This window comes from Leptonychotes weddellii, chromosome 3, assembly GCF_054177405.1.
Source record: "Leptonychotes weddellii isolate Sample4059 chromosome 3, ASM5417740v2, whole genome shotgun sequence".
Taxonomy (NCBI): Eukaryota; Metazoa; Chordata; class Mammalia; order Carnivora; family Phocidae; genus Leptonychotes; species Leptonychotes weddellii.
The window spans coordinates 6,316,967-6,329,903 of record NC_138371.1 but is presented as its reverse complement, the minus strand read 5'-3'; the positions used below and the strand labels follow the sequence as shown (position 1 = coordinate 6,329,903).

At 54.5% G+C, this 12,937-nt stretch overlaps 1 protein-coding gene across 1 annotated transcript; it reads left to right on the top strand.

Moving 5' to 3' along the window:
* Nucleotides 1–5,025: 5,025 nt before the first annotated feature.
* On the top strand, nt 5,026–11,875 carry SNORC (secondary ossification center associated regulator of chondrocyte maturation). The gene is made up of 3 exons (XM_081813377.1): nt 5,026–5,378; nt 11,376–11,558; nt 11,636–11,875. Exons 1-3 carry the CDS (start codon nt 5,306–5,308, stop codon nt 11,743–11,745), a joined length of 366 nt encoding a protein of 121 aa, XP_081669503.1. The 5' UTR covers nt 5,026–5,305; the 3' UTR covers nt 11,746–11,875.
* The last annotated feature ends 1,062 nt before the right edge of the window (nt 11,876–12,937 follow it).

Below are 12,937 nucleotides of genomic sequence, written 5' to 3'. Positions count from 1 at the left end.
ACCGTTTGGAAGCAAGCTGCAGACATTATATCCCTTACTCCTAAACATTTCAGGGTGTGTTTCCTTGAAACAAGGACATTTTCTTACATAACCACAGTGTAATTATTAAAATTAGGAAATAAATGATACAATACTAAATATTCAGGTTTCATTAATGTTTCACCAATTGTTCCCCTAATATTTAAAAAAAAAATTTTTTTTTTAAGATTTTATTTATTTGACAGAGAGAGACAGAGCGAGAGGGAACACAAGCAGGAGGAGTGGGGGAGGGAGAAGCAGGCTTCCCGCGGAGCAGGGAGCCCGATGCGGGGCTCGATCCCAGGATCCCTGAGCCGAAGGCAGACGCTCAACGACTGAGCCACCCAGGCACCCCCCGCTAATATTTTTTAAAAGGAGAAAACAAAAAGATGCAGGATGCCGTCCATGATTATTTTTTGTATTTAGTTGTCATGTTCTTGAGTCTCCTCTAATCTGGAACAGTTCCTCTGTCTTTGTCTTTTCATATCTTGACACTTACGGGTGCAGGACAGTTGTTTTGTAGAATGCCCTCAATTTGGAGTTGTCTGGTGTTTTCTCAGGATTTAGTTGAGATTATGAAATTGGGCAGGAATAATTCAGAAGTGATGTTATGTCCTCGATGTACCATATCATGATGATGTTGGTTTGAACCATTACTGGTGATGTTAATTTTAATCACTTGATTAAGGTGGTGTCTTCCAGGTTTCTCCACTGTAATGATTTATTTTTTATTTTTATTTTTTTTTAAGATTTTATTTATTCATAAGAGGCAGAGGGAGAAGCAGGCTCCCCGCTGAGCAGGGAGCCCGATGCGGGACTCGATCCCAGGACTCTGGGATCATGACCTGAGCCGAAGGCAGACGCTTAACCATCTGAGCCACCCAGGCGCCCCTGATTTTTTTTTTTTAATGGGAGATACTTTGAGACTTTGTAAATATCCTTCATCAGACTTTTTAAAAAGATTTTATTTATTTAAATAGCATGAGTAGGGAGGAGGGGCAGAGGGAGAGGGAGCGGTTAGAAGCAGGCTCCCGGCTGATCAGGAGCCCAACATGGGGCTTGATCCTAGGACCTTGTGACTATGACCTGAGCCGAAGACAGATGCTGAACCGACTGAGCCACCCAAGTGCCCCTCCTCATCAGAACTTTTATCCACTAGTTTTAGCAGCCATTGATTCTTGCTTGAACAATTAATACTTGCCAAACTTTCCTTTTATATTTATTAGCACTCTAAGGAAGAGCTTTCCACACACACACACACACACACACACACACAGACACACACACACTATAGGTTACAATCTGGTAATATTTTTCATGCACAGATTATTCATTAGGTGCCCCTCCACGTTGTCTTTTGTGTCCTTTCGCTATGTCCCCATCATTTTTTTGAGCACTTCCTTACTTTGGCATGAGATGTTCTAGGCTCATCATCTACTTTTCCTTTCCCAGATTTGGAATTAGCCATTTCTCTAAGGAGTCTGCTGCTTTTGCAGGGGAGGCCTGAGGATTTGTGAGTGGAAGAGTCAGATTTGTTTGAGTCTACCCAAATATCCCCATTCCACATCTCAATGTCTCACTCCTTTCCAATCAGTGCCATAGGTTTCACCTAAGAGAATTGGCACAGCTGTGAATTCAAGACTGTAGTTCTGCAACTCACACAGACTTGGGGCCTCGTTTGCAGCCAGTTATGCCCTGTATCCACAAGAAATAAGATACCTTTTTTAAGACTGCCACAGAAGGACTCCAGTATTCTGATCATGACTTGGCTTTCAAATTTAAAGCCTGAACTTGTCGTTTTCTGTGAGCACCCAGTAGCCAGTTCATTTCGCTATCCTGTTGATCATCATCACCACTCAAAACATCAAATGCATTATCTACTTGGTCTCTTAAGCCTTGTCTTCAATAGGCATTTCATGCAAAAACAACCACAAGTCTTAACATATGGCGTGCCATACATTTCCAGATCAGGTTTTCCACTGGCAGTGAGGTCTTTCCTGCCATTCAAGCTCAAACATGGTGGTGAACCAAGCTCAGAAACACATCTTTGAGGTCCTGTTTCTCAGGACGATTCCAGGTGCAAAGCTCTGTACTGGTCAGGATCTGACTTGGATACAGAGTTCACTCTAGGTATTTCAGACAGAAGAGATTTAGTGCAGGGATATGTTTTAGGATGTCTAAAGGACTAAAGGAGCAAAAAAGGGAAGGAGGGAAGGTTGCTCATAAATTGACAACTGCACCTAGGCAACTGACATCAGCCAGGGCTGGAGAAAGATTCCTCAGAGGTCACAGCACTGTCGACTAAGGCTCCTGGCAAGGACCCAGAGCCCGGACTTCCAACTTGATGTGGCTGCCCTTGAAGCCGCCACCACCTGACCCTGAGTCCCTGATGTTCTTAGAGCTGTCAGAAAGGGTCACTTCTCCCCTCCCGCCTTGCATCTCACAAGAGCGCCTCCCATTGGCAGATGCTAACAGGAAGTCAGCTAGGACGGAAGTTTCAAGTGTCATGTGGGGATCTGACTAGTTATGCTGCTACATTACACTGCAGGGCACCGCAAGTTGAGGATGGGGGACTGGGAGCAAAAAAGCAACACAAATGAATAAACAAGTGAGAAGATGCTCCCTGTTAGCTCTATCCCAGAAATCCCAACTGATTGAATCCAAATATTGAGTTCCTGTTGCATACTGGACATGGTGGTGCTAGGTTTTAGAAATACACTGGTGAATAAAACACAGCCCCTGCCGTCCTGGGATTTACAGTCACAGGGTGGGGATAGATAATCTATGAACACTTCATCTAACGGCACCATTACCTATATCTGACAAAGGATGTTTATCTTGGATACACACACCAAACAAAATAAATGTAAAAAGACCACTCTAATAAATGGGCAAAGAAAACTGAGCAGACCATTCACAAAAGAGGATATTCCTTTGGTCATTAAATATGCAAAGGTGCTCAACTGTGTCAGTCATGGAAATGCATCTGCAATGAGACACCATTACATACCTATCAGGATGACTAGAAAACCAAAGACTAGCAATGCCCGGTGTGGGTGAGGATGCGGAGCACCTGGAACGCTCACGCTGCTTATAAAGTATAAACTTTATAAACGAACACTTGGGAAGACAGCTCGGCAGCATCTACAGAAGCTAAACTCTGCCTCCCCTCTGACCTCGCAATTCTGTCATTAGATTTATAACCAAGAGAAGCTAGTGGATATGTTCATCAAAAGACATGTTCAAGAATATTCACAGGAGGGGCGCCTGGGTGGCTCAGTCGTTGAGAGTCTGCCTTCGGCTCAGGTCATGATCCCAGGGTCATGGGATCGAGCCCCGCATCGGGCTCCCTGCTCGGCGGGAAGCCTGCTTCTCCCTCTCCCACTCCTCCTGCTTGTGTTTCCTCTCTTGCTGTCTGTCAGATAAATAAATCTTTAAAAAAAAAAAAAAAAAAGAATATTCACAGGAGCCGGATTCATAGAAGTTCTAGGAAGAACCCAAATAGACACAGATAAATGGCAAAATGGATAGAAGAATGATTAGGTTGTGACATAATTCATATAATTGAATACTATTCAGCAATAAAAACAAATGAGCATCTACATGCAGCAATGTGGATGAATCTTACAGAATGTTGAACAACAACAACAAAAAAAGCCAGAAACGAGTTCATATCCTATGATTCCATTTATTTGAAGTTCAGGAGTAGACCAAACTCCTCCATGGTGACAGAAGACAGAATCATGCTTTGGAGTTACTGACGGGATTGGGGGGCAGGAAGGATCCTGCTGGTGTGCTGGAAATGTTCCATATTGATTTGGGTGATATTTGCCCTGGTGTATACACGCATAAAAGTTCCTCAAGCTGTAAACATAAGATTTGTGCTTTTCACAGTATGTATGTTATTCCTCAGAAAATTCACCAAAAAAAAAAAAAAAAAGAAAAAGAAAGAAAGAAAGGAGAGTTTTATGTAAATATAAGTGCTAAGAAGAAATTACGTGATGTGATGGGTAGATGGGAGGCTGACTGATCAGAGCTGAGACCTGAATGGTGATGAGGAGATAGCCACGTAATGAACTGAGGAACTGCTTTCTGGGAGATGGGACAGCAAGTGCAAAGGCCCTGCGACAGGACCGCGTTTGGTGTGTTGGAGGAACCTAATCAAGACCAGTGGACTGGAACACTGTGAGCAGGGCCAAGGCAAGCCTTTAAGGTGGCTTTTCTAAGAACGGGGGTGGGGGGTGGGGGGCACAAAGGGTGTGAGGTAAGGGGCGCTGGGAGTACTTTCTGAGAGATTCGACGAGTGAGGGAGAGAGAAACCTTTGATAGCTTTTAATTGTGTGTCTAGGCTATCTGGAAGGTCGGGGGCTGGGGTTCCACTGACTGAGCAGGACCAGGGAGGCATGGAGTCAAGGTCGCTTTGGACACATTAAATTGGACATACTTTTTAGATACTCCTGGAGCTTTTGGGGAGGCCATGGGTGGTAGGGCTGAAGTTCTTCACCAGACCCGGGCTGGACACAGATGCCAGGAGCACACAGGTGGTGTTTCAAGTCTCAGGCATCTGGGAGAACAGAGAGCAAGAAGAAACCGGGCATTTAATGACATGAGCTTTTCTGGAAAGAGACTAGAGCTGCTGAGGGTTTGGATTGAAACTGCTTTAAAAGTGCTTCTGTTATTAACAAGGTCTGTTAATAACAGAAGGCATCAAGAGCCCAAAAGTGAGCAGACTGTGCAGTGCTTGACTGCCTGGGCTTCAGTCTCTTGAGCCAGGGCCATAGGTACTAAAATGCAGATCCCTGGACCTACCCATGACTCTCGGATACAGAGCGCTGGAGGCATCTGTATTTTCCAAGTTCCCTGAGTGAGTCTTTTTGCACATTGAAGTTTGAGAATCTTATTTCCAGCGGCTGAGGAGTGTGTGTTTGGGGGGGGCGGGGTAGAGACAGAGAGAGAGAGAGTGAGAGGGCTAGGGGCAGGGAGAGAGGGAAAGAGAGCAATTTCCTCTTTCTTTCCCTCTCTGAGGGTGGGGCTACTTTGGAGTTAGGAAAGCAGTCCGTTCTGTAAGCTCTGCTGTGTGTGTGTGTGTGTGTGTGTGTGTGTGTGTGAGTGTGCGCGCGCGCGCGCGCTTATGTGTGGGGGGCGGGCACGGTGTCCCAGGAGGACAGAGTTTGCATTGATGAAAACCCTTCCCAGCCCTTTGATACCTCTTTCCCGCCGCTCTGAAGTTAACTAGCTCAGTCCTCGGTGCATCCCGTTCTCCAGCCGCGCTCCCTCACTGGCCAGGATGGCATTCCGTGTGGCCCTGCGCATGGCACTGCTGCTCCTTTCCGGGGCCCTGGCCCCCGCAGTGCTCACAGGTAAGGGTGCTCCCTTGACTGCTGCCACCAGCCGCCCAGGGCCAGGAAGCACCGTGTGGCCCACTGGGCAGAAGCCCTTCCCAGGAGACGGCCGCCGTTTGGGGTGATTCTGCGGAGGGCTCCTATGAGATTGGCTGCCAGGAGCCGAGTCGATGTCCTGGGAATTGCTAGCTGTGGGGACGATGGCCCCTGAAGCAGGGGGGTGATCTAGGGAGCAGGACCAGGGACATTAGCTGCCTGGGGGACACGGGGTTTACCCCAGCATGCTAAAATCTGAAGGCTTCCAGATCTGGGAGTCAGGAGGGGGCACTAGGCATAGGGCAAACAGCTGAAGGACCAGAGGCCCTGGGCTCCTAGACAGAAAACCCCAGAGCCCTGCTGCTTCACTTTTCAACCCTGTAAGCCCTTCTGTGCTGGCTTTCTGAAATGACCTTCCAGACTGAGGACCCAAGTACTATATTCCCAGCCCAGGAAAAATTCCAGAAAGAGCACAGGGCCTGAGACTCCTTGGCAAAACCGTGATGAGGACCCTGGACTTAGCCTCAGTACTGAGGTCAAAATGGCTGGGTCTGGGGTCTGGTGAGAAGGAAGGTCCCGATAGGCTCAGGGTGGCAGGCTCCCTGGACCTCAGCCCCAGTCCTGGGCATGGCTCTAGGGCCCTCTGCTGAGAGGGGCTGGCCCAGTCCAGCTTCAAAGCCTGAGAGAAAAAGCTCAGACAGGCCGTGGGTGGTCTTTCCCCAGAAGAAAGCAGTCTCTGTTGGCTGTGGGGTGGGCCAAAGGAGAAGGGCCCCTGTGTGTACGTGTGTGTGTTGGGGGGGTCCTGGGGCTGGAGAGAGGTGTGGGTGGGGAGACCCCTGGAGACCTTCTCTGCAGCATGGCTTTGGAGGAATGTCTGTGGATCTGCAGGGGTGGCCCCTGGATGCCAGCCACCTGAGCATGGCCCTGGGGAGAGTTGCTGGGGGGTGTGAGGCCCGGTGGACAGCCACACACTCAGGCACAAACACCGGGCAGAAATGGGTGATGGTGAGCTGCTTGTGGGCATGCAGGCCCCTCCAGATGCCCTGGGAAGAAGCCAGGCTTTGCTTCTGACTCTGTCTACTAACCGTGTCTCAGCCTCTCTGTACCTCTCCTCATCTGTACGTGGTGATAACCACAATCAGTAGCTCTGCCTCCCTTGTCGGGGACTGCGGGCCTACCGACTTCAGACACATGAGCTTTCGGGGTGGGCCGGGCATCCTGGAGCGCTCGGTAAATGTTGGGGGAACCGTGAATAAATGTCCCCAGCCCCTCTAGGTGCAGGGTGGTCTTGGGGCAGAACCACCTGCCCGTATAGGCTGGGAAAGTGCCCAGCCCCCCTTTATGTGGGAGATGTGCCAGCTGGGCAAGACGAGGGGCTGGTGGGATGCCCCAGGAATTGGGAAAGTGACCTGAGTGTCGGGTGGCATCTTCTGTGGACTAGATCTTGGGACTGTGGTCCTTGCAGATCCCCCACTCCCCACCCCACGCCCCACTCCACCCCTGCCTGGTGGTCAAAGTGGGTAGAGGTGAAGGTGCTGGCGCCTGGCTGCCCAGGTTCTGGGGCCGCCTGGGGAGCTCTGTCCAGTTTCTTGTTCCCTGAGTAGCCAGCTCTTCCAGCCCAGGATGCTGGCCAGAGGCCCCGGATCAGGCTGTGCATACACAGCCTGGGCGGGTGGGCTTTGTCCGCTGCCACAGGAATGTTTGGGGACGTGTTTGGCTCTCTAGGACCTCACCTGGCCTCACCTCCCTCCACGTGTCCTACCAAGAACAGGCAGGCCAACTCCACCCCAGAGTCTTTGGGGTTTTGGCTGGCTGTGGTTCTTCCTGCTGTTCTGGGAGGGAGGATGTTTGGGAGGCTCTCAGCCATCCCACTCTGGGCTAGAAGCTCTGAGCAGGTGTGTAGAAGGTCTGGCAGGCCCCCTGACCTTTGCTTGGTGGGCTGGGGTCCTGTAGCAGGCAGGCAGGGAAGGAGTGGCCCCGTGGCTGAGGTCCAGGCCCGGCCTGCTGCCCTCCCTGTCGGTTGCCTGTGGCTGCAGCTACTGGGGTAGGGGGAGCAGGCCAGGTTGAGCAGGCGGGAGGCCAGGGCAGGGATGAAAAGGCCCTTCATAGCTGGCACAAAGGCAGTCTGTGAGCACGGGTGCCCGGCCTCGGGGCCCCGCGGTCAGAGGGAGTGTTAAACAAACCTATTTACCGAAAGGCAGGGCGGCTGGAGGCGGCGGGCTGGGGAAGAGCCCACCGTGGCCCAGGCCTGTGGCAGTGTCATGGGCCCCCCACTTTTCCTGGTTTCCTTGGTAAGAGTCACAGGACGTTGCTAACTCTGGTCCTTGGAGTTTAGGTCTATCACAGGTCCTCCTTGATCCTACCCGCCTCTCTGTCCTCACCTAACATCCCCCTTGGGGCTCACAGCTCACCTTCCATGCCCATGGGCTCCATCCTCCCTGACTTTGCTTGTGCTGCTCCCTCTGCCTGGCTTTCTTTCCTTCCCTCATCTTCACTCCTGCTCAGACGGGCCCTCCTGCTGGCAAACTCCCTGACAACTGCTTCTTTTTAGGGCTCCCCAAGGCAGATTTTGGGGGGAAGGTGGGTTATTGCCTTTAAACTTTGTTTTCCCCTTTTATTACAGCAAACTGAGAAAATACAGAGACATGTAGATGAGGATCAGAAAATGCTTTGGCCTCTTCCCGGCACCTGCACCTCCTTTGCCGGAAGGCTGGTGGCTGAGTCCAGGCTGCAGTTCTGGGCTGCATAAGCTGCAGGGAGCTGGCAGGCCTCTGGGGCCCTGGCTGTTTGGGTGCAGATGAGCCCTTGGGGGTCTCGCGTGATGGTCAGCTGCAGCAGATGCACAGCCCTCAGATCCAGCTGGCCTGTGTCCGGCTGGAGAGGCCCTGGGGCCGAGGCAGCAGCTCATGATGGCGGTGACAGCACAGTTCCTACCTGTGGCCGAGAGAGACAGGGGCCCCTCCCACTTCACAGGTTGGGAAGTAAAGTCGGGGAGGGTGGGAGCAAAGTCAGTCTGCTGGGGTCCTAGGGTGACAGCGTGACAGAGCCAGGCTTTGGACCCAGCCCTTTTGATTTGGAAGCTTTAGGGACTGGTTGAGTGTTGAAGGAGGGGTTAGAGGTGGGTACACACACAGCAGGGCTGAGGTGGCCTGAGCCACTGTGTCTGGCAGGGAAGATCCAGGCGTCTGTGGGGAGCAGCAGAGTAAGGCTGGGTCACGGCGGCGGGGGTAGAAGGCGAGAAGGCCTGGGTGTGCCCCCAACTGCCCTGCTCAGAGGGCGGCCCACTCTTCCCCGGAGATGGCTCCTGGGCTCTGGCAAAGGGCAGAGGTAGATGCTTACCTGGGCCCTGCTAGCTGTGGGCAGCTGATTCCCCAAATGCTACCCAGGTTGGCCCTGTGGTGGCCTCCCTGCCGTGGGTGTATGGGGAGCGAGCGGGGGCCAGTGGCTTGTCCATTTACCTGGGAAGACAGGCAGTCTGTGAGCTCCAGACTCCAGGGCCCAGTAGTGGACATACTCAGGCTTTTTCTCTGGCCCAGCCCCTGGGGGCCTGAGGCAAGCATGTCTGGGGCCTGGCACTTTCCACAGCAGCTATGAGGCTTGCAGACCCCTGCCTTCCCAGGCAGTGACAGTGGAGGACAGGGTGGTCTTTGCAGTTGGTGGGGGGCCAGGGTGGCCCCCAGACACCAGCCTTTTGGTTCAGCTTCAGGCCCTACGAGCGGAAAGCTTCCCCCACACTCTGTGCCAGGGACCTTTTGCCCGTGGGAGGCCTCCTTGCCAGGGCTGTTTGCTGAAAAGGGATGCCAGGTGGGGTAACCCTTGGGAAATAGGACAGGGGTCCCTGCCTGCAAGCTGAGCCTCAGAACCGATCCAGCCCAGGCCTGGGAGAGGCTGCAGGGGCAGGGCCTGAGGAGTCCTGTACAGTTTGATTGGGAAGAGATTCTAAGTTTACATCGAAGTTGCAAAAATAACCCGGTGAACTCCAGCAGACTCTTAGATTCACCTTTGCCATATTTGCTCTTCTTCCTATCTCTGTCTACCCATTTGACCCATCTGAATGTTGATCACTTGAGAATAAGTTGTAGACATCATGCCTTTTGGCCCCTGAGTGCGTCTAAGAATAAGGATATTTACATAACCAGTTATCCAAATGAGGACATGGACATCGATATAGTACTGTTATCTAAGCTACATATTCATACTTCCCCAGTAAACCCCGTAGCGCCCCCCATCCCCCATCCAGGAATACATGCTGCGTTCAACCTCCTAGGTCTCTAATCTGAAACAGTTCTTCAGCCTTTCTTTGTCTTTCTTGACCTGGATGTTTTTGAAAGCACAGTTATTTTAAGACTGACCCTGAATTTGGGTTTAGCTGATGTTTCCTCGTGATTTGCCCCAGGTGGGCACTGTTAGCAGGAAAGACCAGAAGTCCCTTTGTGTCTTCCCAGAACAGCCCCTCTCTGGAAGCTGGCGTGTCCGAAAGCAGCTTGTCTCTGGCTTGTCTGGGCCAGAGGGAGCTCTCAGGGGTGAAGCCTGCGGAGGGAAACGTGCCCCAGGGACCTGTAGACAGGCTGGCTAGAGCTGCAGGAACGACACAACTTCCCTGGTGGTTTCTGGGGAAGTGTATCCTGCTACTTCATCGTCTGGGGGCTTTAGAGTCCCAGCAGCGCTCCTCCCAGTGCCCCCCGCCCCAGCCTTGTTTTTCTCAACTCTGAGGCAGGGATACAAGAGTTCCTAGCAGCTGGAGTCAACAAGATAGTGCGTCGTGATGCCCGCTGAGCCCATTCTAGGGACTGCGTGGGGGCTGAGCATCCTCGGATCACAATTGAGATTAGGCACTGGGGAGCCCTGACCCTGCTAAAGCCAATGGTCAGGGCCAGGCGGCAGGGGGGCGGGGCGTGAGGGGTAGAGCCTGGAGACTGTCTGCCATTCTGGTCTTTAACTGGGTGGCTGGGACCTCCTGTCTGGGAAGGATGGATGGGTCCAGGGTTTAGGGTAGTGCTGTGGGGCTCCACAGACCAGGATCCTTGGTGGGGAGGGGAGTGGTGTGGGGCTGGGGTTATCAACACACAGTCCTCTCAGTCTTAGCCTGCCCCCATTCCCTGAGGTCCCTGGGTACTCCAAACCTTGCTAACTCCCAACCCATGAGCAGAAATGCAGAAAATGCTGCACAGGGACTCTGATGTGCTGACTGAGCCCCAGCTTGTGGGGGCGGGGGGGGGGCATCGTCCCTTTCTTGGGGCTTCCCTTACACTGACCATAGACACCCCTGCCCATCCCTCTGGCCCTGTTCTGTATGGAAGCAGCAATATGCTGGCATCACAGTTTCTTAGGATATAGAGTCCCCTTGGGGTTTAAGCCTCGGAACATGGATTATGTGTGGGTGCTGGACCCCATGTCCTGTGGGCTGTGTGGCTCTGCCCAGGTTAGGCCAAAGGAGGGGGGCCAAAGGAGGAGTTTGCCTGTCCTCCCCACCTCCTGCAGCACTAGCCCCTCATGGGGCTCTGGGTAGGCAGGGACCCTGGTTTCTGAAGGGAGAGTTGCCTCACCTTCCTGGCCTCTTCTGCAGGCTGAAGGCTGACCTGCCTGCCTTGCAGGGGGAGGGGTCTCTGACAGGCGTCAGGCATCTCACCCAGGCCTGCAGAGCCCAGCAGTCCAGATAAGGGACGGCGGGCCGGGCCCGGAGAGGTGAAGTGCCCTGCCCCTGCCGTCCCGAGGCTCTGCTGCCAGCGCAGGGTCCTCACAGCTGTTTTCTAGGAGAACCTGTTGGTCCCCCCGCCCCCCCATCAGTCTGTCTTCACTGGGCTCGGGAGCAGCCTGGCCACAGTAGGGGTCCTGGAGCCCCTGTGAAACGGGAGGCCTGGTGCAGTGCTGACCCCAGAGTCCCGCACACAGCGCCACCTCCGCAGCCGGTTAACCGCGGGGGCCACGTCCCTGTCGGCCCTGCGGCCTGCCCCCCAGCGCCTGTCCTTGGCCTTGCAGCCGAGGGCCCGCAGGAGCCCGCGCCCACCCTGTGGAACGAGCCCGCCGAGCTGCCGTCGGGAGAGGGCCCCGTGGAGAGCACCAGCCCCGCCCGGGAGCCCGTGGCCACCGGCCCCCCGGCCCCCACCGCCGCGCCGAGCCCCGAGGACAGCACGGCGCGGGAGCGTCTGGACCAGGGCGGCGGTACGCGCGGGCCGGCCGGGCGGGGGGCGCGGGGCGGGCGGGGGCCGCGGGGCTGACCCGCCCTCCGTCCTCCGCAGGCTCGCTGGGGCCTGGCGCCATCGCGGCCATCGTCATCGCCGCCCTGCTGGCCACCTGCGTGGTGCTGGCGCTCGTGGTCGTCGCGCTGAGAAAGTTTTCCGCCTCCTGAAGCGAATAAAGGGGCCGCGCCCCCACCGCGGCGCGACTCGGCTGCACCCCCGGTGGCGCCCCCGTGTCTCGAGTGTGTCCGCGCGTGCGTGTGTGGGCGAGCGGGGCGGGCGACAACTCGCAACACGTGCGCGCGGGGGCGCCAGCGGGAGCCGCGAGTGCGCGCGGGGTCCCCGCACGGCAGCCCACGCCCCTGTCCCCGAAGTGCCCAGGGCCCAACCCCTGCGCTCGGGCGCAGACTGACGAGCGCAGGAGAGGCGGGCCGAGCCGTGGGGGCTCCCAACGAGAGCCTGCGTTATTTACGGGGAGGGGGGTTAGGGGGGCGGCGGCGTCTTTGACTTGGTCAGCCAGGCCCCATCTGCCGGCTCGGAGCGCCAGACCCGTCCCTCCAGCGCCCCCGTGAACCCCTCCACCCCAGGGAGCCCCAGGAGCAATGGGACCACAGGCCCAGGCAGCCTCCCTTCAACCCCGCGTTTGGCCCTGGCTCTCCTTTCTAGGTCATGTCCTTTATTTTGCACACTCCCCGGGAAGCCTAGCTTTTATGATTGATAGATTTAAAATAGTGGCTGAGCTGCTCAAGGCATGGCAGGGAAGAAGCCTGAACTGCATCCCTTTGGAGTGGAAAAGAAGACTGGAGACCTGGAGGAGGGACTGTCTGCACACCCCGTGATGGTTTGATACCCTGGGCCTAGGTGTGGGTGCTGGTGGAGGGAAGCTGTTCCTCTTCTTTCACTGTTTCTAGCAACTTTTGGCCTCCTTAGCTTCCCTGAGCTCCTGACCACTCATGCTCCAGCTAAGACCAGTTCTCTCCTCCTGCATACTCCAGATGAGCCCAAAACACATGAGGGTTAGAAGTCTCCACTTAGGAAGGGCTGTTCTAAAACTGACCAGTTCTCATGAAGCTGTTTAAATTACTTCATTCCACATAATCTCTGCTAACCAAAGCCCTAGTTAGAGCAGATGATCCAAATCAGCATGCTGTTTACCAGCTTCAAAAAGATAAACTGGACAAGGGCCAGGACCAATGGTCACCCCCTCCCCTTTGCCCCAGAGTCGTTCCCCCCCCGCCCCCCAAGAACAGCATAGGGCTCAGGAATGGCCCCTCTCCCCCTGCCCCCACTGCTGGGGGACTTAAGTATGGGTACTCCTCCTGGGGGTGTAGCACAGAGGCCCCATGAGCATCAGCCCCTCAC

What these genes read in the sequence shown, in the direction of transcription:
- SNORC (XM_081813377.1), top strand. Translation starts at nt 5,306, where the DNA reads ATGGCATTCCGTGTGGCCCTGCGCATGGCACTGCTGCTCCTTTCCGGG. An exon ending in GGCCCCCGCAGTGCTCACAG is followed by an intron (nt 5,379 to 11,375) that starts GTAAGGGTGCTC and finishes TTGGCCTTGCAG; the next exon opens with CCGAGGGCCCGCAGGAGCCC. An exon ending in GCGTCTGGACCAGGGCGGCG is followed by an intron (nt 11,559 to 11,635) that starts GTACGCGCGGGC and finishes CGTCCTCCGCAG; the next exon opens with GCTCGCTGGGGCCTGGCGCC.